The 27,264-nt window shown below is 41.1% G+C and overlaps 3 protein-coding genes across 18 annotated transcripts in view; 2 read left to right on the top strand and 1 right to left on the bottom strand.

Moving 5' to 3' along the window:
* Tom1l1 (target of myb1 like 1 membrane trafficking protein) overlaps positions 1-4,310 on the top strand; it is a 43,394-nt gene extending 39,084 nt beyond the window's left edge. For 3 of the 4 annotated variants that reach the window (XM_087570707.1, XM_087570706.1, XM_087570705.1), the window contains 2 exons: positions 2,890-2,954; positions 3,448-4,094. In XM_087570707.1, the coding sequence (XP_087426833.1) occupies positions 2,890-2,953 (64 nt within the window). In that variant the 3' untranslated portion in view covers position 2,954; positions 3,448-4,094. 4 annotated transcript variants of the gene reach the window in all.
* On the bottom strand, positions 2,472-10,247 carry Cox11 (cytochrome c oxidase copper chaperone COX11). Of its 2 annotated transcripts, none has more exons than XR_015630128.1 (4): positions 9,836-10,247; positions 7,801-7,969; positions 6,014-6,139; positions 2,472-5,405 (listed from the first exon to the last, which is right to left on the bottom strand). XR_015630128.1 is itself a non-coding variant. In NM_001109575.1 (4 exon segments), coding segments are annotated over 4 exon segments (828 nt in total). In that variant the 5' UTR covers positions 10,199-10,218; the 3' UTR covers positions 3,565-5,222.
* A 46-nt stretch (positions 10,248-10,293) lies between these two features.
* Stxbp4 (syntaxin binding protein 4) overlaps positions 10,294-27,264 on the top strand; it is a 159,257-nt gene continuing 142,286 nt past the window's right edge. For 6 of the 12 annotated variants that reach the window (XR_015630626.1, XR_015630623.1, XR_015630625.1 and 3 more), the window contains exons 1-4: positions 10,294-10,355; positions 22,533-22,656; positions 23,013-23,134; positions 25,126-25,258. Coding sequence is in view for 7 of the 12 variants with exons in the window: in XM_087572134.1 (XP_087428260.1) it covers positions 23,088-23,134; positions 25,126-25,258 (180 nt within the window). In the remaining 5 variants the exon portion in view is untranslated. 12 annotated transcript variants of the gene reach the window in all.

The following is a 27,264-nucleotide window of genomic DNA, read 5'->3' as shown; positions in this document are numbered from 1 at the left end:
TCCTTATAGGCTGCTGTAACACCTCGATGTGGGTGCTGGGCATTGACCCCAGGTCCTCTGAAAAGCAGCCAGTGTTAACCGCTGAGCCATCTCTCTAGCTCCGTATCATATTGTCGCGCGCCTAATGTCCCGCCAGTAAGAACGACGCGCGGCAACAGGATTCTTCGGTGAGCAAGCCTTTACTGTGTTACAGCTCTTCTCAGTGTTACAGCTCTTCTTAGTGTTACAGCTCTCTTGAACAGGGACCCCGAGCAGCAAAGTCACTCGACTTATATACACAACAGTATGCTAATTATCTCTCAGGGATTGGTGGGGCATGGATCACCCCACTACTTGTCCTCCAGGGATTGGCAGAGAATGAATCACCTCATTAGCATATTAACGGTCAACTGACACCTGGTGCATAAACCGCACATGTGCAGTACCGCTGTTCACCACTAGAGGGAGCCCTAGCAAGGGGACAAGCCTGCACATGCGCAGTAAGCCGTTTATATCCAGACAAGGCTGGATGTCCACGCCATCTTTGTTTCGCCGTGCTGCTCTCTACATCATATCACTGACCCTCTCATCCTGGTTAAAAATGCTCAAAACAAGTTTTTGGAAATTACTATTCAGAAACTGGTAACCTGGTACCAAATATTAGATATTTGGTAATCTGTATCTGGTCCCAGTGTATTAATTTTTTTTGATCAATGCAGAATTTAAAGTGTACGTTTTAAAAATTAATTACCAATAGTTTAAAACTAAAAGAACCAGAACAGTCAGAGCCTCTCAAGCTTTGGGATACTGTAGAAACACCAGGCCTACATGTCTATATTCTGGCGAAAGTGGTGGGAGAGAGGAGTATCTGTCTCCTATGCAGAGTATATTCTGCTGTTCACCACAGTCCACTTGAGCCATGACTGCCAATGGCCTGATACACAAGCATTAGATATCCGTCACCATTTATTAGTAAACCTTAATGGACTCTGGAGGCCTTCTGCCCTGAGTGCCGGGATTATAGGCGTGTACCACCGCACCCAACTGCTAACATTTCCTAACCAGGATGCTGGCACTTCCCCAGGTAATGCATGGTAAAAGTAGCTATGCCATTGAATATATGAGGAGAGAAACTGGTACTGAAATTCATGTCCAGCTATGTCAGGTTCCGAGCCTATTCAGATTAACAGCTTTAAGTAGGTATGTCATGTCTAGGCACCTCAGGGGAGATAGCTATCTGGTCAGTAGCAAGCTGGAGAAGTAAAACCCTCAACTCTACCACTGTGGTCCTTGCTTTCTGGAGACTTAGAGCCTTAGGTCTGTGGAAGGTCTGATTAAATCCAGGAACTTACAAGAAAAAGCATAGATTCTTGGAAATTCTGGAGCTTTCACATTACTTAGCTAGGAATCCCAAGCCAAGAATTTTCTTTTTGTCCTCGTGGGACATATATTCATCTCCGGGATACATATAATTCTCTTGTTGAACATTTCCTGTATATTGAAGGCAATGACTATTACCTAGTTTTGAACAAGACAAGCTCTCTGTTGTTATATACATCAACTGTAATGTGGAGACAGATGTAAACTGGCAGGCAAGTATTTGCCATTCGTGTCGCTTGTAAAGGGTATAGTGACTGGAGTGGACGGAACAGGAGTAACATAAGTGAAAGCTAGAGGGGAGTCAGAGGAGGCAGCCTTGCTAATTGTTGCCAAGTCTACAAAAGAACTTGAATAGAAACCCAGTACAAAGTTTCAGCACAATGAGCTGGAAATGCCAAGGCAGAGAATGAAGAAAGTAATGGGGATCTGGTGCCAGATGTGGAAACTTAACTTGTGCATAGCTCGGATGAAGTCTACCCTATGTACAAACAGGTCAAGAACCGAAAACTGAATGATACATGGACATAGAGGATTTTGTTAAAAAGCCATTTTAGTGAATTAGAGACAGAAACCACATTTTAATGTTAAAGTTAGTGAAAGTGAATACGAACACAAATGTTAAAAGATGGGTGTGGCTTGGGAACTAGAGGATCATTGGGGTAGGTTCTAGTAGCTATGGGATGAGACTGCACTGGTATGAAACCTGGAGCTACTAAGGGCTAGCTAGAACTTCTCAGAAGAAGTGACCATGTGGAAAAGAGGGCATTTGCTGAAGAGCTGTTTGAGAAGACAGAGGTTGACAGGACTGAAAGTAAGGGGAAATGCACATGAAAATAAACTGGAGAGATTAGAAAGAAAGTGAAGTTTCCATGTAAGATGGGCATCTTGGACATGCACTTTCTCCCTGAGAGACAGAGAAGACTGGTTTAAGGATGGTATAACTGCCTTATGGAAAGTAAGGCTACAGTTTGTAGAAATATTGTAAAAATATGGTCTGTTTCATGGTGTTATTTTGGAGACCTCCCAGTGTTTTGCTACCATTTTATATATGAATGTTATCTCTGGGTACAGACATTTTTGAGATAGAAAAATACATAGAAAAAGCTGAGGCAAATCATTAAAAATTATAATTTATTAAAGGTACAAAGATGACCAATACAAGCTACAGGTTTCTCCCAAGTCTAGACTATAATACAATGTTAAATAAGGCAGACTTAATTTTTTTAAATATTTTAAAACTCAGACCTTTATCTTTGAAGTAAAAAACAAAACAAAACAAAAAAACAAACAAACAAAAAAAAAACCACACTGCCCAAATTTGAGTCATAGTTTAAATCAAAAGTAAAAATGAGTTTTAAGACAGGAAAGACTCTAACATTAGATGTTTTGTTAGAATAAGCTCCAGATTAGTTTTAATTCACATATGAGGCATGACCTCCCCCCAAAAGCCTGTATTTTTAGTTCTAGTGGTAGTAATATGGTACTTTGAAACTGATGTGTAATTCTTCTGCCTTGGTGACTTTTTTTCAGAGCTATTTATGAAGAAATTGATGCTTCCCACAAGAAAGGAGCTCAAAGCCATAGTGAATGCTGAGGTAAAAGACAGCTTACGCAACTTAACTTCCATCTAATTTCAGTGCATTATCACATTCTGTATGAAATTCTTTAAGGACCACATCAGTCTGACACATGTTTTAGTACAATACCAAGTTCCTCTAAATTACTTAGTGATGACCAGTGCTCACTAATGAAATACAATCTCTGTGCTCTTATCTAGGTGTGGAAATTCAAAAGTTGGTTTTGGGTATATAGTATTAATGCTAATAAAGCCAGATGATCAGTAGAAATTCCTTGTCACTTTAATGCAGCTCTTATGGCTCTGGTGTGCAGTTCATATCTGCACCAACAGAAGCCATCCTTAGTGCTCCTGCACCACTTATCCTATTTACACACTACTGGAAACCTGATCCTGAGCCTCTTCTCATCACCAACCATGCGGGAAGTACATTCTGGCCTTTGTTCTGCTTACCTGTGGTCTTCCAGTCCTTCAGGAAGGGCAGATAGGCCAATGTTTTCCTTTTATTTCAGACAAATGAACTAAGCATCATAAAGGGTCAGCTCTCTAAAGTAGTCCCTGATCAACGGAGGCCTGGAAGACAAGACCTGCCAACAGGGAAAGCCACAGTGGATCATTTCTCTGCTGGAAACTTCAACATAAAAGCTAACACTTTTTGGGCAACACTGCTGTTCCTCACAATGGCTCAAGATTTCAGGAAAATCTGGTTGTAACAACTTCAGCAGAAGGAAAACTGCCTAGTACTAGACCACTTGGTTAAACTGTAGACTCTTATGTTGTGCAGGCTTGCACCCAGTGCAAATCATGACAGACCTATGACAGGGTTACTTTAAGACCCTATTAGAAAACATTGTAAACAGATGGGGGAAGGAAGAAAATGAGTGCCTTTATTGAACTGAATCTGAATGTAGAGTTCAGTTTGTACTTGTTTATAAATAACATTTTGGTTTAGAATGGCTTGAAAGACTTGATGACTTTAATTGTATTTCAAGTGCCTGAGGAGGCCACTGCATCAGGCGGCCTTTAGGTGTACTTAGTTCTTTATAATGTTAAACATTCTTGCCTTTTATTATAATTCACATTCTGATTTGAAACAAAGATTACTGGAAAACAGGGCAATGCATCATTCACGTAAAATTAAATTACTATTAATTTGTCAGAGTTGTGTTGTTCTTGTTCTGTCTTCTAGTTTAATGAGCTTTTATGCCAGTAAGTCTTCACAATTTCACCCTTCCAATGATAATGTTAATGAACTTGGAATTATGGTGGTAAATGCTAGCTTAGCCAGCAGGTGTAATTCTGTTAGATCATGATACCATCATTTCCATGTTATCATCTATTTTCAGTACTCTGAATAAAACAGCACTCAAGCCTAACAGAAAAGCCACACGCTTGAACTAAAAATGCAAACTTGGGACCAAGTGACTCCTCTAACACTGAGCTTTTAACTGTTGATTCAGCCAAAGAAAGCTCAGTAGCCGAAGGCATTCACTACCCTGTCATACTCAGAGACCCCATAGTAAGAGAAAATGCTCTCCCACAGCTTGCCCACTACATTGTCTGCTGCAGCATGGGTAGCATTCATCTTGCATACATACTGAGAAAATAAATACATTTTTAAATGGTGTCAGTTTATACTGAAGGAAGAGCAGCCTGCATGTTATGAACTCAAAGAGTTGCACACAGTTTCTTTCTTGAGGTTTTCAGAGACATTATTACAGGTATGAAGGGCTATTCAAGCAATTTACATCTGTGTGGGCAGCCAGCGCATGCATATACAGGCAAAACGATCCTCCTGGCTTAAGCTCCTACTCACTGTGAGAACTCTGGGACCACAGAGGTGAGCTACTACACTCACTCTTTTCAGGCTGGTTCCAGCAACCAGAATTCAAGTTGTCAGTCCTGTGTGGCAAACACTTCAACCCACTGATTCACCTGCCTGGCCCATGATGCAGTTTTCAATCGTCACACTTGTGGTACATTGGGCAGTCAAATACTCTCCAGGCTTGGGATATAAAGAACGTTCATATTCTATTACTTAAAACAGCAGTGTTCACTTCCTGCCCTTAAGCACCATCACAGGATAGCAGCATTTTCTCACCACAGACTGAGTTTTGAACTTCTTTTCTCAATCTTAAGTGGGATAAATGAATTGCAAAGAAAGAAAGGCAAAACCATTTAAAATACAAGGTTTCAAAATACATTACTGTAGAATATTCTCTTCTGAGAAAGCACAATACATGATTTTCCAAAAATCGCAAATCTGATGCAGGTCTTGGGAGCTACTTCAATTGTAGCCTGGAACTGCCAACTTGTGCCCTTCCTTCGCTTCAAAAAAAGTGTAAGAAAGAGTGATGAGGTCGACATTCACCATTCTTGGATCTTCTGCAAATTCAGGATCAATGTAGAAAAACACTGGCATATCTACTTCTTCTTGTGGATTAAGCCTTTGTTCTTCAAAACAGAAGCACTACAAATTATAAAAAGATACTTGGTGAGTAACAGGCCTACTCTATTACTTAAAACAAAGCAATATTAATTTCCTGCCCTTAAGTGCCATTATAGGACAACAGCATCTTTTCATGGAAGATTGACTTTTGCTTTAAGGGTTACAAACACAGTAGCCAGATGTGGTGATGCAGCCCTCTGATTCCACCACTTGGAAGCAGAGGCAAGTAGGTCTCTGTAAGTTCCAGTCAGCCTTGGTCTACATAGAGTCCCAGGATGGTCAGGACTATGCAGACCCTGTCTCCAAACAAACAACAAGAGCAAACACTGTCTAGCTGGTGTTGGCAATGAAGAGTTAAAGGGGGAAAAAGGCTTTATAGTTAGAGAAAATAAGTACTAAGTGAGGGTTTTGCTTTGTTTTTTACTGAATTAGGGTCTCACACTGTAGCCTAGAATCCATTACATATAGGCTCTACCTTATGGCCTTGCTCCCATTTCAGCCTGTTGAGTACTAGGATTAAAGGCATGAACTCAACATCCAGCCAGAAAAGAATTTTTACAAATTAAAAGCATTTAATTCAGATTAAGCAGTTTCTCAAACATTTATCATAAAGTTTATATTCAGCTTACCTGTATTTTATTGAAATATTGTCCGGCTTCAAACGGTACAACATTATATGTAGAAATTCCAATTACTGGTTTGTCAGTAGGATTCTTAGCTTTATAAAATGCCAGTGCAGTCTCTCCTGGTACCACCTGTTTTAATAAACACACATTAACTCTAATGCCATTCTTTCCTCCTGCTAAATTAAGTCATATTATTTGCCTATTCATTGGACCTTACTACCTAACCCAATATACCATGAATATTGCAACAAGCCTATCTTAGTTTCAGATTGTATTTGCTTATGTCAATAAGGAATCAATTATGAATATCCCTGTTGGTTGTCTGACATTCTTCAAGCAATAACCTGCAAATTAGTTACAATGTATCGAAAGACAAGCCAAGCAAACCACAGCCCAACTACTTTCTAGTAGTTAAACCAGAATGTCATGATGGCCGAATCTTTTAAAGGATGCCAATGTTAAACTTACCTTAACTCTGAGTGCCTTGAATATACAACCAGAGTAAAACCAACTGAACAAAATCTGTTAAGCAGTTAATAGTTTGAAAAATTAAAAACAAACAGCTGCAACCATGGCCACCATCGCATATCCTGTCGCCAGTACCAATTCACCATCACCCTGTTACTCCCATGCAATCTGAACCATTATCCAAAACTATAACCTACAAAATCCTTAATGAAGATTAGGTGATGTTTACTAAATTGGACAAGCACTAGGATTTAAGGGTTTGTTAATAATAATGTTTGAAATTAAGGCGTTTCTGAGTCATCTCCATTAACATGCAAATCTTACTTCAAATCCTCCCAGGACTGCAATTAGTAAAAATTTCCAAGCATTTGGATACAATATATATATATTGTATATAGTTATATATATATTGTATATAGTTACTTCTGTTACTATTGAAATAATTACCTCACATCTTTAAATATTTTTGGTAGTGGGGATGCTTAGTTCAGGGGTGGACTGCTTGCCTAGCACATAAAAGACCCTTGGTTCAGACCTCAGTACTTTCTCCTTCCCCTAAAATTATATCTTTTTTTTTTAAGGAACACAAATACTTATGATAAAGCAGTAAATTATTTTTTTTTAAAGCACCTAGACTTGTTTTATTAGTTCACATCACTGAAAACTTTACTCTTTACTTAGCCAGCTTCACGCAGTAAATTATTTTTATTATTTTTATTATTACCAGTGATTCTCCACATTTTTCTTATTATCATCTCTTCCAGAGTAAGTTAGAAAGCTATATAACATGACCAGGTACTACTTTAAACTCAACATTAATGACTAAAGAATTCAAGCAGCTTCTAATCACGATTATAAACACACGGCATTGTTACAAGTTATTAAAAGTTAAAATATACCCAGCACCATACACAGTACAAGCCTCTATATCTCTAATTCACATAGATCTTAATGCCACGGTTGAATATTTTAAGGAGATATTAATGTTAAACTGACCTTAAATCTAATTACAATAAATTTACAATCAGAATATAACTGACTGAATAAAACTTTTGGTTGAAACAAAGGTTAATGCAGGGAAAAATCAAGAAAAATAGCGAGTAAGGTAGGACCATGAGTTTTAGGGCAGGTTGGGCTACACATTGAGAGTCTGTCACAAAAATCTCTAAATTGTTACATTCAAAGGGAAGTAGACATTTCCAAAACACTAATAATTCAATAATTACATTTCATGAATTATATTCCACAATTATTGAGTGTAATTATTCATGGGGTGTCCTAGCATTTTGAAATGCACTTAGGCAGGTGTAATTGTCACTCACATAGATCTCTGTTTGCTGAGGTCTGAAGTTCCACTGGAGACTGGCGTGAACGTCAGCATTGAAGGTGACCTTAATGATCCGGTCCTTAACAGGCACCATGTTTTCAATCTGGTCTGAGGCGTGCCCAGCCACTGCTGATCCTCCAAGTCCAGTAGTCTAGAACAAGACACTGGCAATGGTAAGCAGCAGGTTTTAGATCTTCACTGATTTACTCGATAAAAGCAAAATTTTAAACGACTGAATGTACTACTTGCAGCCAAACTGTATGCCACCCCAACCACTCCTGTAACTGCATCAATGGCTCTCTGAATTTGTTAAAACGATTCCTACGTTTTCAGCAGTGAGTCATTTTAAAAAGCAGATTTTGAAGACAAACTGTCTCTGAGAGGATAGCAACAATTTCCAAGTGTAACTTTCATTAAACACATTTCCCTTTACTGCTAGTATATTTTAAATTATTATCCACTTAAAAAAAAAAGTTTATCCAAACCTAGTCATTTCAACATAAACAGAGAGATATCTAACTTTTCCATGTTCCTGTTTATACTTTACCGTGCCATGGGTTTTATAGTTCCAATCAGTTCATAACGTTATTTTTATATTGTGCTTTCCTAGGGCATCATAAATGTTTTCCTACATTGGAGGATTAATGTTTTGCTGCCTCTCAACCGTAATTCTCTGCATACACACAGCTTATTTATGGTTCAACACAAGTTAATGAGTACCTGACTTTCTCTTCTGGCTACTCAGCCAACCACCATAAAGTAGCAAGAGTAATTTGTGTCTGATGTTTCCTCATTGCCATTACTTCTTCATTGGATATGGAGGTGGCGCTACTTCCAAGCCTTATTGCTGCCTGAGGTTACCAGATAATTTACCTGTCCTACACTAGAAAAACAAAGGGTCATATCTGAGGCTAAAGGAAGACCCTAAAAAACTACCATATTAATAGTTTACTATCTTTCTTTTGCTTCTTAAACATGTTACTTAGCTTTTTCAACTTCTCTCAACATTGTCAAATTACACTTTAATCCTAAAAGATAAATCATAGGGCAAGTGCTTGACCTTTTTTTTTAACAGGTAAGGATAGGATTCTGTGGAGAGTGAGTTTTAAGATGAACTATTTTTTTTTCATCAATTTAAATCGGCTGAATAAAAAGCAACTTAAGTTTGTCCTCCTCCAATAACAATTCCTTACAGGGTTGGGTATTTAGCTCAGCGGTAGAGCGCTTGCCTAGCAAGCACAAGGCCCTGGGTTCGGTCCCCAGCTCCGGAAAAAAAAAAGAAAAAAAACAAAACAAAACAAAGTAATTCCTTACATATTCTAGGGACATATTAGTGAAGTTTCTCAAGTTTGGTGTTTAAAACTAGACAAAACAGGTAGAAAACAGAAAAATGATGTCCTGAGCTCAGGCCTGAGTCAGTCATAGTTTCCCTGGGTTACATTTTAATCTGCTCATAAAATGGGACCATTCTATGGCTTCTTATATGTCCCTCCTTTATTTCTTGCTCGGTGTAACAGTGTAATACAAGTAACAGGGCACTCTTTTGGACATACCAGCGTTTAACGTGGAACTTTTTAGGCATTCTTTTTCTTTTTTCTTTTTAACCCATCGCTAATCTAGCCTAGCCTGACGCTAACCTAACCTGACGGAAGCTTGTGAACATACACTCAGGAGTGTCGATTCCATTTCTGTCGGTCTCAGTACTGCTGTATTCCTGGCACCTTAGGTTGGACAGTTATTTGGGGTGTCCTGTGAACCTTCAGGTATGTGACAGCCTCTCTAACCTCTACTCACAAAGTGTCTGCAGTACCCCATCCCTGGGCTTCACAGAATGGCTGTACTGATTGCACTTTGAGGGGTGGCACCAGCTCCCTCATTACCGGAACCTGCTTCCCCATGCAGTTTTCTTTAGTGACCTTGGGTACGTCCTTCCCGGTCTGGAACCGAGGCGACCACGGGTGGGTAACCTCGGCCTCTGGGACAGAGTGATGGCTCAGGTGGGATCCGTGCCGCGCCTCGTCCCTCCCTACCTGGCAGTAGAGCCGATAGAGGGGCACCGCGGCGTACGAGGCCCCCAGCATGCCCACGGCGGCCGCGGCCACGTACGTGAGCACCGTCTTGTTCCGCCGCCGCCACTCGTCTTCCTGCGCCCGCTGGAAAGGGTTGCTGCTCTTCGGCCGCCGTGGCGGCTGCGCGACGGGACCCCGGGCCCCGCTCGGGCGCTTCCATGTCCCGAGGCGTCTCAGTCCCTGCTCCGCGCCTCCGAGCCCATTCCATCCCGGCCTAAGAGCCCGCTCTGCGTTCACCACCGTCCGGCCCGACCACCGGGGCTGGCTCCAGCCCCGGCCACACAAAGTGATGAACCTCCATCCCGGACACCAGAGCCCTCCCATAACCCCCCGGAAAGAACGCCCGCCTGTCAGGGCCGCTAGGCGAGATCTCGCGACACTTCCGGAGTCTCGCGGTCTCCGGCTTGAGCTCCGCTGCTGCCTTGACTACCAGATTCCACAGGTAGCAGTCGCGCTACGGAGGCCGGGTGGCCCGAAGAGGGTAAGTTCGCGTTTTTTTGCTAGGCGACTGTGCCTCGCACTTTGTTTCCTGATGATGCTTTTTTAATTTACTTTGAGGAAAATGCATTTGGGCCTTCGGCGTGCAAACTCCTCACCGGAGAGTGTACTCTCATCTTCCCAAACTCCGCCAGTCTTTGTCTTGACCTAGCGGCCCCCAGCGGCAGCTCTGCCGCGGGGCTTCCACTTGGGGTTCACTAAACCCCCTCGCTTACTGCCTCTGACCGAGCTCGGGCAAACTTGCCTCTTTCAGGAACACTTTACTGTGAGAACCGCATTTCTCTCCAACACTCTCCACTTGTGCGTCTTCTCAGACCCAAGGGCAGATGTCTTCTACTGCGCGGATAGCCTCCCTGCTCTTTACCCAGCAAAAACATCAAGTCAGAGAGCCGCCGCCGGAAAAATTAAGTTTGTTCAGAATAGAGGGGCCAGGACATCAGGGCCTTTAAATCTGAAGGAATAAGGATGTGCATCTTGCAGGCAGAGACTCCTGGGGAAATACGCTATATATAACTTTCTTCAGTTCTCCAATGCTCCACAAACAAGTGCCACTATTAAATAGCACTAAGAGCAGACTCGGAAGTTAAGCCTTAATGAATTTACTGAAATCTTGTCCCTGCATAAATTTTATTTTATCATGACTTCTCCATAACCTGATGGCTTTATTGTGTGAGTGGAAATCACAGTGGTTCATGACTATAATGTTATTGTCCCATTCCTTGAAGCATGGTAAGAATTTTATACAGTTAGATCGTTTCTTTTTCAAAAAAAAATTCTTTCGAATTAATTCTTTGAGGGTATTTTACTTTGTATTTGGGTCATATTCACCCCCCACTCCAGGCTCCTCCCAGATCTACCCTCCCCCCACCCCAGTGAGTCCAGTCTGAAGGCGAACTAACTCATGGATGTGTGCTGGTCTATGAGTGCAATCTATGTGATGGATCACACCGTTAAGGAAAACTGACTTTCCTCCTTCCAGAAGCTATAAGAAGCCAATAGCTCTCTTGTGCCTACCTTTCCACCTCCGTGAAGCAAGAGCTTTTTTTCTGATGGCCGGGGTAGGTCTAATTATCCCCACTCTGTGGATTAGAACCAAAGGCCTGAAGAGCAGTCAGTCAGCACCTACTCCTTAACTCTTACAGAACCATACATCTTTTTACTTTGCTGCAGACCATCCCAAATTAAGTCAGGTACAATCACTTTTGTTATCGATTGCGGTCTCTACTGAAGGACTCAGAAAGTAAATGTAAATAAAGAAATTTCAAGGAACAGTGTCTGCTATGGAAATAGCTGAGGGCATGAACTAGTTGAGAGTGACAATGGGGAGGGATCCGGACGTTCTGTCTCTGTCGGAGGTAAAATAAGGTCTTCCTGGAGGTGACATTTCAGCCCACTCTCGAACTGTGAAAAAAGAGCTACCCCGCGAGGCAGCAGTCTCACGTTGAGTGCAAGACCAGAGGTAGAAATAAGTTGGAGAGGATTAAAGAATAACCAAACCAAACAGCAACAAGAAACAGCTTGCGAACCTTGCATAATGAGCAGAGCTAACAGTGGAAGGAAACAGGGTCACAGCAGGCCCAGACACCCCATACTGCAGAGCCATTTAAGCCACGTCTAAGGGCAGCTTAGTGTTAGGAACACGGGAGAGATCTGGTCTGATTTGATTCGCACTGGAGGAAGAACATGATGTTAGTCACACGGTGGGAATGAACAGGGCAAGGGTGGAAGAAGTGAAGGGCATCTCTAGCTCCGTGTCAGTGGAGGTGACAGCATTGAGGAAGTAACTGCGTAGCGGCCACAGAGCCACTCAGTTGCAGTGCCAAGGGCTCTAGTCACCGTCTAGGACATCACTCTAGTACATTGTCTCAGAAGTTACAAAATTCAGACTACAATTTTTTCTTCCATCTTGTTAGGTCAGGATCACCCTTTCCCACTGCATGTACCTTGATTCATACACCAGATTGTCAAAATTTTGAGAATGAGATCTCTCATGTTTTAGTTTCCTGTCAGCGTAGCTTCGCATCACATGTGAGGGGCTGGAGAGGGGGCTCAGGTGTCTAGGGCATTTGCTGTTCTTGCAGAGGTCCCGGCTTCCCTTCCAGCACATACCTAGGGACTCAGAACTGTCTCTGACTTCCGTTCCTGGGAGCGTGATTCTAGCTTCTTCAGGCACTGCACATACATGGCACACACATGCACATACATGGCACACACATGTAGACAATATACTTGTAAACTTTTTTAAATCTTATGCTAATGTTAATGTGCTTAAAGCCAACCATTTATTTTCTTCAACTGTTTCCCCCTTCCAGTCATTTTTTTCTCCATTATTCAAAGCACCTATATAAATATATCAGTAATAAGGTTGCAATCATGACTGCTTTTATTTATTGATTGGAAGTGAATATCTGAGGAGCAGCCATTTTGATAGCAGTAAAGTGATATAGATCTTTCTAGATTTCTCTTTTAATAAAATAAAATAGGAACCAATCCAGTTTCTGTATGATAATGTAAAATGACAGCCCATGTTTATCGAAGTGTTTCTGGATGACAATTAAAATGTTTCAATCTCCAGTTGTCACTGAAATCATTCAAAAGTTATATAAACATTGCAGAAATAATAAATTATCTACTTATCCTTCACGTGGTTCCCATGATCTTAAAGATCTTTGTACCATGGAGAAGAGGGCAGACAGACAATATTCTGGCACTGTAAACTGAGTTCTTAAATGAGTATTGATTGCAAGGACACAGTACAGGCATCCAGGTCAAGTATTTAACATCAACCCAATGTTATGCTATCATAGCAGATCAATACCATGCTATCACCTCGGCCCATCATAACAGCATACTTCAGAATAGTTACTCAACAAATGTATTATGTTTCTGGAGGCTAGAGAATCAAGAGCAAGGTGCTGGCTAATTTCTTAGGAGGATTCTCTCTCACGTGTACCAAACTTGTGTACTAGCATGCCTGGCAGGAGTCAGTAAGCTTGGTGACGTCTTTCTTAAAGGCACACTAACCCCTTCTAATCAATCAGGTTGCTCCACCATTATGATCTCATTTAACCTTAATAACTCTTTAATCTGAACAGAACTCCACTAGGGCCAGGGTTTCAGCATCAGTGTTTTAGAGAACGTGTCTGTTCAGAACTTCACACTGCGGTGTCCATGAACTCTGTTGAAATTAATATCGCGTAAGTCACTTTTTCCAGCTTAGGTCTAGAGTCTGGTCCAAGATGGTCCCCTGTTCTCAGTTGCCTTGCCCCTTTACTTTCCACCAGTGTGAAGTTATTCTTCAGCCTTTCTACATGCCCTTGAGATTTTTAATTACCTGATGGTTAATTGGTACACTATTCCTTGGTATGCATCTGTATGATTGTGTGTGATGTTTTCTCATGGTTTATGAGCCTCTGTTAGAAGCACAACTGAAGTGATGTGCGTGCCTCCTTGAATTTCCTTAAGAGTCATATAGTGTCAACCTGCTTCATGACCAAGGTTTTTATCTCTTTACTGAGGTGTATCTTCACGGATTTGTTTTTATTTTTGTTGTTTAGAGACAGGGTCGTCCAGAGAAACCCAGGCTGACTTCAAACTCAAAAATCCTCCTGCATCAGCCTCCAGCACTGCAATTACAGATGTATATCACCATACCTGGACAAGTTTCATTATTACAAAGGTTGTAAAAATTATTTTATGCTCATTAAGAAACAACTACTGTGGCCTATGGGGAGAAGCTATTGGAAGCATCTGTAAGGCCAAGTGTTACTTTTACACATTCTCACTTGCTTCTATGTTTATGTCAATACACACTGGTTAATTCCTCTTCTGATGAAGGGGAAATTTTACCTTTGCCGTGCTCCGCTTGCATTTTCCCTGACCTAACCTTGGCATCCACTATTAGTGTGGGAGTTTGGCCTCCTTTAGTGGCCTCCTTTAAATATATTCATATTTAGAAATAAAGTTTAGGAAACAGAAGCAGTCATTACTTCTAGACCCTCTCAACACAGAACTAGACGATTTGTATATGTAGTGTTATAGTTATATATATGTGCCCAACAAGAGAAATAAGCCTACTATTTTGTTTAAATATATGTCCTTGCCTGTTTGTTCCCCCCAGCACATAAGCAAATAGCCATAGCTGACAACTTGGCCCCAAACATGTGAATTCACTTTTGCCTGTAATGTCAACCCAAAGAATATGCTACATCGTAGACACCATTTAAAAGTTCAGCATGACAGAATGGAAGAGGGCAGAGTCAAAAGAAAAGTGACTACAGTTAGACCATTCGGCTTCTGGCAGTTTTGAAGACCTGGAGGAAGGAAGAAAGGCCATGTAGGAAGAAATTGGTTCTGAACACAGTCCCTTCTCCTGCCCTCTCCCAAGCTCAACCCTTACTGAGGCCAATCTTTCCACTCTGTGGATGAAAACAAAAAACAAAACAAAAAACCAATTCAGAGTGTTGAAGTAATTTCTAAACTTTTATAAGTTTATTAAGCTGGTAGTATCAGACTTAGAGCTTAGGCTTAAAATGTTTGTGACTGTGCTTCTCAGTGCTTTTCCGCACCCTGTGTAGAAAGCAGCTTTATAATGGGCAGTGTTAGCATTGGAGCACAACTATTTCCTTTTCAATATCAGGAAGTTTGTTCTGCCTTGATTAAAATCATTAATGTGCTAAGATGTCTACTTATAAGGTAGCACGTGCTAAGATGATTTCTGAGCAAGAACCAACTAGAGCTAAATACAGATCAAAGTCAGAACATGGTGTGGAGACCTGAGGTCAAGGACCTTACATTGTAATACAAGATCGACATGAACAGCTATAAGAATAATGCAGTATTAGGAAATGCTGAGATTTATTTTTTTCTCTAAAGTCTTAAATGAACGCATAACCCTAGGCTGCAACTTCAGTCAGTCTGAGCGTGCTCGTGGTACTGCATGAATCACTGTGGTAACTAATGCTGATTAGTGTTCCACCGTGGATGGACTGTGAACTCCTTTAGTTGGTCGAACCCTGTTCTGAAGCTAGAAGTACAATTACATAAAGCCTGGAGTGGCATTAAAGACTTGACAGTTAATATCCAGTACCAGCAAAAAGTTAAACCTGACAAACTCCTTCTAGTTAGCTATGGTCATATCCACTTTTACATTTATAAGGTTAAATAGTCACATAAACTTTTTGATATTCACATAATGTTGTCTAAACGGGGTGCTGGGTTTTCTGATGATTTTAAAGATAATGAAGGTGTAGCTTTTTAATTTGGTTTGCATTCTCATGTGTGTGTGTGTGTGTGTGTGTGTGTGTGTGTGTGTGTTGCTCATTCATTCATTCATTTTCAAGACAGGATTTATCTGCATAGTTCTGCTGTCCTGGAACTCTCTGTAGACCAGGTGGGCCTCAAACTCACAGATCTGCTTGACTCTGCCACCCATCCTGAGTACTGGGATTATGTTTGCTAATCCCCTCTCACCAGTCATAAAGTATCATAATACCTGTGATTCCATAACCACGCATATTTGGGTGACACTATTTGGATCCAATGGGTTACTTTTTAGCAAAAAGAAAAGAAAAATATAAAGATGACATGAAGTTGGAAAATTAATGTGGAGAAGGTCATACAAGGAAGCGGGTTAAATGATCAGAATATATTATATACAGGTCTGATAGTCTCCTTGCCTGTGATAAAACCCCTGGTTTTGCTTTATGTCACTATGGATCCCCAAAAGACTGTCCTTAAAATGTTTTCGTTTTCCCTTGTTTTTTCTAACCTTCTTGTGGTGATTTAAATATGCTTGGCCCAGAGAGTGGCACTATTGGAAGGTGTGACCTGTTGGAGTAGGAGTGTCACTGTGGGAGTGGGCTTTGAGAGAGCTTCTTCCTAACTGCCTATAAGGCAGTTTTCTCCTGTTTGCCTTCAGAACAAGATGTAGAACTCTCAGCTTCTCCAGCACCATGCCTGCCTGGAGACTGTTGTGATAACAATGGACTGAACCTCAGAATCTTTAAGCCAGGCCCAATTAAATGTCGATTATAAGAGCTGCCTTGGTCATGGTGTCTCTTCACAGCAGTGGAACCCTGACTAAGACACTTTCCCTTTTTCCTTTTTCTGTTTTGGGTTTTGTTGTTGTTGTTGTTGAAACGGAGTTTCCCTGGTTTCAGACTCATGAGCCTCCTCTTTCCTCAACCTCCCTGCGCTGGTATCACAGGTTGTAGCAGAGTGCTTACTTAGCACCCCCTTTATTGTTCATAATCATTTATTGTGTTAAGTTTTTATTTCAAAGGATATTTTATAAGCCATAGTTACCTCTGTTTTCTTTAGATATGTATCACTAGTTAGCCACTAGTGTGTGTGTGTGTGTGTGTGTGTGTGTGTGTGTGTGTGTACCCCTATACCCTTGAAAAGAGGAATAGTACTCTTTTCTAGGAAGAGACTCATTGAGCACTGTTTTACCCAAGATAAACCCTTACATTCAGTGTGAACCAACAATCCCCAATGTGTCATCTGCATCTTCAGAGACCTATTAAATGGCCAGAAATCTCTGAAAAAGAAAAAGCTTTCTCAGGAGCTTATGAAGTTATTGCGATTGTCATCATTATTAGATTTCAGAGTCTTGCTATTAAACCAACAAATCTCTCCTTGACCGGTATCACTTTGTCCTTCCCTTTCCTTCTAGTGATCTCTGTACTGAGGGCAAACTGTTGGAAAGGCATTGGAGTTTCTTGACCTCACAGCTTGTGAAGTGCTTTGAAATGAATGTGGAAGCATACTGTCAGGGAAGGGTGGGAATTAGGCTCTGCTTACAAAGCTCTTGTGAGTATTCAAGATGTATTATTTTAATCTTTGCAATGACAGCAGAAAAAGATATAATGGTTTATGATAAGGAGAGTTTGTATGCCTGTGTGTGCTGAGGTGTTATGATGTACTTGTGTATAAATCAATTTATTGCAGATGTGCGGTCTACTATGATAAGGTGTGTGTGTGTGTGTGTGTGTGTGTGTGTGTGTGTGTGTGCGCGCGTGCTTGTGCTGCCCTTAGTTAGCTTGCTTGGAGCTTTTTTCATTGAAGTGAGGGATCTAGTAGTCATTTATAGAACTTGGAATAAGAGAGAAACTGTTTTCTAGAAGATACTACAGTTACTTAACACCATGTGTCATTTACAAAGTAGTTGGTGTGTGAGTGTGTATTTGCCTGTGCCTGTGTTCATATGTATGTACATGCCTGAGTGTGTATCCATGAATTGCACATGGGCATGGTGCACAGGCTAGGGCTTCAAAGTTGCCATCAGGTTTCTTCTATTACTCTACACTTTGCTTTTTGAGACTAGATCCCTCATTAAAACTGGAAATCATAGATTTTCTCTACTTGCTGGTCAGTGAGGTCCAATGAGTTCCAATGATGTTCCAGTGACGCTCCACTCCATTGATGCTCCAGTGAGCTCCAGTGATGCTCCAGTGAGCTCCAGTGATGCTCCAGTGATACTCCAGTGATGCTCCAGTGAGCTCCAGTGATGCTCCAGTGATGCTTCAGTGAGCTCCAGTGATGCTCCAGTGAGCTCCAGTGATGCTCCAGTGAGCTCCAGTGATGCTCCAGTGAGCTCCAGTGATGCTCCAGTGAGCTCCAGCGATGCTCCAGTGAGCTCCAGTGATGCTTCAGTGAGCTCCAGTGATATTCCAGTGATGCTCCAGTGAGCTCCAGTGATGCTCCAGTGAGCTCCAGTGATGCTTCAGTGAGCTCCAGTGATGCTCCAGTGAGCTCCAGTGATGCTCCAGTGATGCTCCAGTGAGCTCCAGTGATGCTCCAGTGATGCTCCAGTGATGCTCCAGTGAGCTCCAGTGATGCTCCAGTGATGCTCCAGTGAGCTCCAGTGATGCTCCAGTGAGCTCCAGTGATGTTCCAGTGAGCTCCAGTGATGCTCCAGTGATGCTCCAGTGAGCTCCAGTGATGCTCCAGTGAGCTCCAGTGATGCTCCCTTCTCAAGCTCCCCAACACTGGGGTTACAAGTGCACTCAGCTTTTTACATGGTCGCTGGGGATGTAAGTCAGGCCCTCATGCTTGGTCCATCACATAGATCACATTAAAAGGTATTAACAAAAGAAAGAAAGAATTAAAAATTTAAAAATTGACTTATAAATGTATAAAATTGATATGAAGATAACTTTGGAACTCTCTAGGAAGTACAAAAGATCATCCAAGTTCTTTGACTGAAAATAACATTATAAAATCAAATACTAATACTTTCTCTATTTATAACTCTAGTATGATTTTCCAATAAATACCATTGCTTTGTCTTTTTAATTAAGGGAACTTTGAAGTTAATGTGTACATATAAAATCCAAAACAGTTAGGAAAAGTTGGCTAAATAAAATAACAAGGGAGAATTGGTTTTATCAGATGTAGGAATATATTATGAAGCCTATTTAATTTAAATAGATTAATTTAGTATATAAATGAATACTCTAATCAAATGCAAATGACAAGAGTTGAACAAATGTAAGAATTACCCTGTGGATGAAGGTTGCATCTCCAGCCAGAGGTGGCAGACTGCTTTTGAGTGTGACTCAGACATACAGAGACCTTCCAGGAGGAAAAGTCAGGGTTGGTGTCTGTGTCACATTCATGCTAAGATGGTTATCAGATGTCTAAAATAAAATTATAAAAGGCCCCAAAAGAAATGCACACAACTGACTTACTGATCTTGGAGTGGGAAAGGAATGTCTAGTTCAAGCTTAAATACAGATACCATCAAGGATCAGTGAAATTAGCTACATGTCTTTGCATGTTCATAGCCGAAAACAAAGAGAGAAAATCGTATTTTGAGTTTTGGTGCTGACAGAGGGTATTGAACAGAGAAAAATGATAAAGAGAAAAGGGTGAAGGGAGCAGGTCATTCCTTCCTTGCTTTTTAGTGAAATGGTTCTAAAGCAAAGGAAAGAAGCAGAGGAAAGAAGCAGAGGTATCTAGAGCTTCTTTAAGGTACAGTTTTCCTCACAATGACGCAAAGAGAGTCAGAAATTAATCATGGTGGCTCCATTTGGAATAACACATACCTTTTTGAGGGAATAGTTGAAATTCGCTTCTTTGTGTCATGCCTGGTAATTTCCTCGTGTTAATATTTACTCATTTCTGATATACTTTTATGCCTACCTATTTTACTTTTTATGTTTTTTATGTAGTAAAATATCTCATTTTAAAAATTACTGAGACTACAAATTACTGTATCTTAATCAAAGATTGATTTATCTGATAAGATTTGTAGTTATAGTTTAATTAAGTTGTAAAAGAAGAGATTGATATATGAAAGTAAATCCAAGTTTTCTGAAGTAAATTCATCTTATAAAACAAAACACTTTTCCGTAGTGTTCTAGTTTCTGGTTTTGCTGACATAATCTTTTCTCCCCTCTGACTCAGCAAGCTAGTTAAACAGTATATCTTCACTGAGTGCTTATATTTTTAGTAAAAGAACAAAGTGGTTTATTTCTTTTAAGTCATTCCATCATGTATGTGTGACTATGTGTATAACATTACTAGAACCTCTATTGATGAAAGGACTTGCAACCTTGTATAAAAGAAAGGGGTTCAGAAGGAGGAAGATGGCTCAGTTGTTGAGCCCTAGCACCTCCATAAGAAGCCTGGTAGGACAGCATCCTTTGGTCGTCCCTGTGCTGAAGACATAGAGATTAGTGATCCCCAGGTTCGCTGACAGACCCTACCTCAAAATCTAAGCTGTAGAATGGTTAAGGGCGACGCCTGGTGTCAACCTCCCCACCCACTGTGCACGCCAACACAAATGCCTGTGCACTACACGTGCACACATGAACAGAACAGAGGAAGGGAACCATCACAGGAGAAGGGCATACATACAAAATAACTAACAATCTTGGAAAGGCTAGGGACTTAGCTCAGTCCACTCTTATCATCAAAGCCTAAAGCCCATTGGCCAGCTAGCCTAGCTGAGTTGGTAGTTTCAGGTTTATCAAGACATGATGTCTCAAAAAAACTAAAGGGAGGAAACAGGCAAGAAAAGACACCTAACATTAGTCTCCAGTTAGATGTACCATATACCTCTCTGCTCATGTGTATTCAAATGCGCAGAGCCGCATTAACAAACACACGCGCGCGCGCGCACACACACTCCTTGTGGTTTGGATGGATAAGATTACACTTACGCTATTGTGCAAGTTTTAATACTGGCCTCTTCCTATTAAAAAATGTATTACTACTGTTAACATACATTCAGTATGGGCAGGATAGAGAGTAAAATTGTTCATACACTTATTTCATAGCATGCTAGAGTTTACTAGGCTTGGGTTTTAATGCTATATAAAATAATTTGTTATACTTTGTATCTGGCTTGTGATAATACTAAGTCATAAAACTGTGATTCTTATGTGAAATGAAGCTAACATTGTTAGCCTTGTGGCGCTCCTGGAGGAGAAAGCATACAGTGGTCCCTGGCACTATTTATGTTTAATGATAATTCCAAATTCTGGGCTAGGTATGCTTCTCCATACCCCTCAACCCCTGTGTAAGCCACTGTGAACACGCTTACAGCTGCTGGCATGTGTCTGTCTGTCTGTGAGGCTGGTTTCTTCTTCTCTAGACCCACGTAGTACACTGCCGCGAATGTTTAGAAGAGTGAAATAATTTGGGCACTGGAATTTTAATACTCTGAAATAAAATTTCTTTTAAAATGCGAATTTTGGCATTATGTGAAATCCATGTGTAGCACTGAAACGAGCATGCATTTGGATGAGTTCCAGCAAGACTGGAGGTCCTATGCCCTGTCAGAAAAACACACCACTAGATGGGGATCTTAATTACTTTAGGAAAGGAACGTGCTTAGATTTTCTTTTCACGCCCTTCATTATCCTCCCTTCCTCCCTCCCTCATATCTCCCTTTGGGCTAGGTATTGCTATTCCTACATTATTCCTCTTATGCCCAGAGGCTAGTTGTCTTCTGAGGCCATGTCACTAGCACGTGGCAACATTGTAACTTGAACTTGATTCTTTAACCTGTATCTACTCCATTTTCCATGATGTAAAATAAAATAAATGCATCTGAAGTATTTTGCACAGTCCGTGACACATGGAGTCACTGAGCAGAAGCTGCTCTTGTTTTATATTTGAGAGTCCTCTCTTGAGGTCTTAGACTGCCCCATGCGGGCATCGTTAAAGCAGTTCATCAAACACTATCTTAGAATTGAACTTTATGACTGCAATGGCTCTAGACTCTAAGTCAGAATTGATCATAGCTCTTCCTTCAAGTCATCATCCCTCCTCTCAGGGGCAGTACTGAGTAACTTTCATACTGCTGGAGTTCTGCTGATGACAGTGCAGTAACTTGATGGCGTCATTTCTCTGTGCCCTTGTGACCTCCACTGTTCTACTTGCTCGCCACATGAGGGCTGGGAAGGTGAGCTATGTTGTTAAGACGGGGAGTATAACTCTTGGCTAAGCTCCCTGAAGATTGATGGTTGGCTCTTTGTCCAGGGTCCTTCAGTTTATATAGAGAAGAGGTTTTTATTCCCCTGTGTACAAGAGTTCAGGGAAAGGTAGGCTAACCCCCTGGTTTTAGTTCTCTGACTCTGATTGATTTACAGCAAGCATAAGGTAAAAGGAGCAATTTGGAAAGTTTCTGCTCTGTGTGTATACACTGATGGGAACATTACTACTATTAAGGAGCCTGTTGTATCAATGAAGCTGAGACTTAGAGGGACCAAGGGTAATGATGTCATAGACCCTACAGCCCCAGTTCCACTGAGGAAGCAAGCACTATGTATCAATGTGGAAAAGCACGGTGCCTTTGAACCTCCTTACTCAGTGCCAGATGTGGTTTTCAACTTTAAAACATTGGCCATTTTCAATCAGTTATACCTTCTCACTGTTAAAATTAAGAATCACCTACATTTCTGTTAGAAATGATACTTCGACCTTAGAACATATCTTCTCTCCCTCCCAGGCGAACACTTGTGTGAGGGCTAAGGGATTACATGTGGTAGGCCTCATGGAACTAAAGGGATGCTCTGCAGCTTCCTTCCAATTTCTCAGTCACAGGAGTGAAGCTCTGCTTAATGTAGGTTGTTATAATTAAGCCACTCCGCATTATTCACAGTGGAGTCGTAGAAGACATTAAAACCGCGTCTTTCTCTTTGCATAGGAAACCCGTGAGGTGGAGTAGCATGAGCTGGAGCCATACAGAATCTGCAGGAAGACCCTCGGGGGAGTCGGGGGGACACGGCTTTCTGCTTTCTTCACGTGGACTGTGTAACTATTTTTCTGCTGTAAGCTCCATGGCCTGTGCTCACAGGAGGCACTTTCCAGTCGTTTGCATTTGTAAAGCTCAGTTAGCTCATATATGTTTTAATCACTGCTGTAATCTGCACTTGTCATAAAGAGCACGGATTTCATATATTCATAGTGATGTAGGGACAGGGCCATCTCCCTGTGTGGGGAGCTGTCTTGATGCTTCAGATGTTACCATCAATGTCTAAAATATCGTAGCCCCTGATAAATGAAATAGACCAATATTAATATGTGGGCATGTTTTGTTTGTTGCCAAGTATATAATGTCTTTATGTGATGTTGGAACTGCATTGGAACGTTCTATGACTTGAAAAATTATTTTCTATAATTCCAGTCTGAGGAAAAGAATATTTAGACTCTCCAAGGTCTTCCTTCACATAGCTGTTAAATCCAAGGCAACTGTGGAAGCATGGATATTGGTACATCTTCTGCACGGTCCTCCAGCCCACTTGAAAGGTGAGGTTTAAGGGTTACGTAGTGTGTGTAGACGTGTGCACACTATTAGTGAACATCGAGTTTAGGTTTCGTTTTGTCCTGAAGCTGCATGGCCTAGGGAAGTAGTACTGAGTAATGGGTCAAGTAAAGCATTGCATTCTTGGCGCTCTGACGAGTCCTAGGGAGACCTCTGTACCCGAGATAGCAGCATCTGACACAGTCTTTGAGACCCGAGAACTCAGCTGAGTCTTCAGGGTTTTAGTGCACCTGCACCTTTCACTGTGAGCTGTGGGGACATGGCAGCAGCATGGGCTGGGTGGTCTCTTCACTGCATACCAGCCAGGAGGCGAGTCTCGGTGTCCCTTTCAGAACCATCCCCGTAGTGATCTGGCCTGCCTAGTTCAGGAACCACCAGTAACTTCTCAGTAGCCCTCCAGGCTAGTAGCCAGGCCTTTTAACACAAAGGTCTTTGAGGGACACCTCCAAACCATAATATATTGTAAATCAATACACAGCAAACCCTGCCTTCTCTTTAAAATTCCTGGTACAGATTGTAGCTCTTTGAAAAGTCTGATGTAATTCTTTTGAATTTATATAGGATTAGCTTTTTCTGACTAATTATCCCTAAATGTCTTAAACTAGTAAGAATGTCTTTTTCCTATAGTTCTGTAGGTTGACTGAGAAATTCTGGTTGGCAATAGATGCCACAGCAGTGTGTGATACCTCAGCTCAGAAGGCCAGGCAGCTGAATTCACTTTCCGCCTGTTCTTTCATCCCTCAGAAGGCTAACTCAGGCCTTGTCAAACAGTAGCAGAATGGCTCCTAGCAGGCAGCATAAATGATTTATGAGTATCTGACTTCCTCATATTTGATTTTGCTAGAATCCTGTGGCCCAAAGAAATCTAATAGGCAAGTCCAAATTCAAGTAGTAAAGACAATGATGACTTCTAGAAAGCCCCAACAGGTAGCATGTAGATAGCAACCAGAGAAACAGGCAAATATTTTCTAAACATCTAATATATTAACATGTATTCTGCAAGGTTCAGTCAGGGAAGGTCTCTAATTCTTATCCTTTCCCACACACTCAGTCTTCCTGTAGATAATCATTGTTATTCTTGGGTCTTTTTTGGTTCTCCTTTTTGCATAAGAAAATACATATACATGTGCATATACAAAAATATATATAGACATGTATGAATGAATGTATGATTTCACATTCCAGAATAGCCTAAAATGAGAGAGAGAGAGAGAGAGAGAGAGAGAGAGAGAGAGAGAGAGAGAGAGAGACTGTGTGTGTGTGTGTGTGTGTGTGTGTGTGTGAACAGCTAGGACAGAGGATTATATAAATACGAAATTGATTAGCATTTTATGTTTACATCTATTAGCGGAGGTCTCGGTAAACACTGTGGACACTTGGAGCCAAGACTCTAACTTTGCTTAAGTTTTGTTCAACCAGCATGCTCAAAAAATACGCCTTGGCGCCATACTTTTTGTAGAATTATTCCAAGAGTTCTTTTTTGATGGCATTTCTTTTGTGTGCCAGAAATTACAGCTAGAGCAAGTGCTTCGTAACAATGCAGTCCTCTTCCTAGACTGAAAGGATAAGTCTTGAGATTCACGTAGGAGTAAATTTATTTTGCTTTAAGTTACCTGCAGACATGAAGTCGCTCCTGTGTGCTAACACATCTGGTTTTAGAGCCTCCACTGCAGTCTTCTAAACAACAGAAGCCAAAAAAGTCTCATCCCAACCAAGTCTGAATCCCTGAATTCACCTCCGCCACAGTAACGCCTTTACTCCTAAGACATAAGCTTTGCTGCTGCTGCTGCTTGCTTATGTAAGAATTGAAAACTGATAAACCTCACTTCACTTCTGTGACTTGCTTCAGGTGTCCTTGGTAGCAGACATAAGCTACTGGGTTACCCAGGTCTGACAATTTGATTTAATAAATAGCTTATAAAAAACTATACAGATCTCTAGTCCAACCTGTGAATGCTACTATATTTCATCCTAGGGATCCTGCCTTTCGGGTGATTACAGTGGCTAAGGAAACAGGTCTAGGTCTGAAGATCCTAGGCGGCATTGATAGGAATGAAGGACCATTGGTGTATATTCACGAAGTCACTCCTGGAGGCGACTGTTACAAGGTAGGCGTAACTTCACATGCCCTACCCCACCCCAAAATAGCCAATAATGACAAAGTCCCACCGGTGCCAAGATTTGGTTTTTTAATTCATCAGTAAATTTTTCATATAAATTTAATGTCGTGAATGAAAGGTACAGTGGAACCTTTACCTTCAAGGCATTTACTCCCTAAAAACAAGTTCTCCAAGTCTGCAAAGAGTAAGTATGTCAGACTTTTACGATCGGGCGCTCATTGCGTAGTTATATGCTGTTGAACGCATCTCTGAAGCAGAGTTCAAAGGTCTATCTGCAGACATATTGCCAGTGCATTTGCTGAGTTTGGATCAAGTTGGTTACCTGACCTTGAGCTTTATTAATTTAGCTGTTAAATGGAAAAAGGAAAAAGAAAAAGAAAGAAAGCAACAAACTAAACTATCTCGTTTCCTGATTAGCACTAGTTCTCAGTGACTTGCTGGTTGCCATTCTTGGTCTGTAAGAGACTACACTCAGCCTCTTCGTGAATGACTAGATCTGGAATTCAGAGCAGAAGGGTCTAGCCTTCTTAGCCTTCTTCCTTAGTCTCATCCTTCATGTAGAAAGTAAGCGACAGAGCACCCAGTTCTTCACCTGCTGGACCAAATTTTAAATGGAACTCCAGCAGCTTAGTTAATAATCAGGCTATGCTACTGGCATTATCACCTCCTGAGGTTTTATTTATATCAACCTAGATATCATGATAAAGATTCTTATAAGCTCATTCTTATCATTGTTCTTCAGGAGCGGGGTTGGGGGGATTGTTAAATAAATAATCCCACTTTTGTCCATCTCCCACTGCAGATACTTGAACAATTTATTTCCTCCCCATGGGGGGAAAAGTGAGTTTCACCAAAATCATTATAGTGACTGAGCTGTTTCAGGTTTGTTCATCTCACAAGGCATCTGTGTTGGCTAATTTTGTGTCAGCCTGACACAAACAATATATCTGAGAGGAGAAAAACTCAACTGAGAAATTGCCTGTGTAAGCTCGGGCTGTAGGAAAGCTAAGGTATTTTCTTCATTACTGTTTGATATATGAAGGTCCAGCCCATTGTGGGTAGGGACACCTTGGGCTGATGGTCCTGATTCAATAGGAAAGCAGGCTGAGCAAGCTGTAAGGAGCAAGCTAGTTAGAAGCATTCCTCCATGGCTTCAGCATCAGCTCCTGCCTCCGGGCTCCTCCTCTGCTTGACTTCCCACCTCCACTGCCCTCAGTGATGGGCTGTACCTGGGAGTGTAAGTGTAAGTCCTTTCCTCCCCAATGGGTGCTTCTTCACAATGGAGACACTAAACATCTCTCCCATATACATTTTTAAGTTCTAAGTTATTATTGGTTTAAGGTATACAATGACATATATATTTTAGCTATTCAAATTAAATTATTAGCCAAGTAACAGTCTAATATTAAAGATGAACTAATTGAAGCCCCTTCCAGTAATCCTTTTGGTAAGAAGAGAGAGGTTCCCTCCACTTCAGTTTTAAAGCTTAGAGATGTGGGCGGGGAGAGTGAGTGACCGTAGGGCATTTAGTATAGTGTAAGTTGCTTACTTGCTTGGTTGAGACAGATTGTGACGTTTTAGTCCTGGTTTCCCTGGAGCTCACTGTGTAACCCACACTGGCCTCCCAAATGTTCCTGTTCAAGGCACAGGCCACCATGCCTTCCTGATTAAGATACTTTGGGTAGGGCTCAAGAATAGTTCAAGGTGCCTGATAAATGATACACATTTGCTTTTAAAACAAGTAACAATCCATGCTTTTTACTTACACAAATATTTAAAATTACACTAATAAATTGAAAGCAGTCATTTTAAATGACTCCTCTGCAGTAAATCATAACAGATTAAGAAACTATGCTTATGATATACATACGATTTCTTGTTAGTCGAGGTGTGCTAAAAGGCAAAAGTCTTCTGATGGACTCTTTCCTTCATTTACCACTAGAGGGCAGTGTGGAGTTATTAATGTTCAGGTCATGTGCAAAAGAAGAAAACTA

Source organism: Rattus norvegicus, chromosome 10, assembly GCF_021556685.1.
Source record: "Rattus norvegicus strain SHRSP/BbbUtx chromosome 10, alternate assembly SHRSP_T2T, whole genome shotgun sequence".
Classification (NCBI taxonomy): Eukaryota; Metazoa; Chordata; class Mammalia; order Rodentia; family Muridae; genus Rattus; species Rattus norvegicus.
Note: the sequence above shows the minus strand (reverse complement) of the source record. Positions and strands in the feature narration are given on the sequence as shown.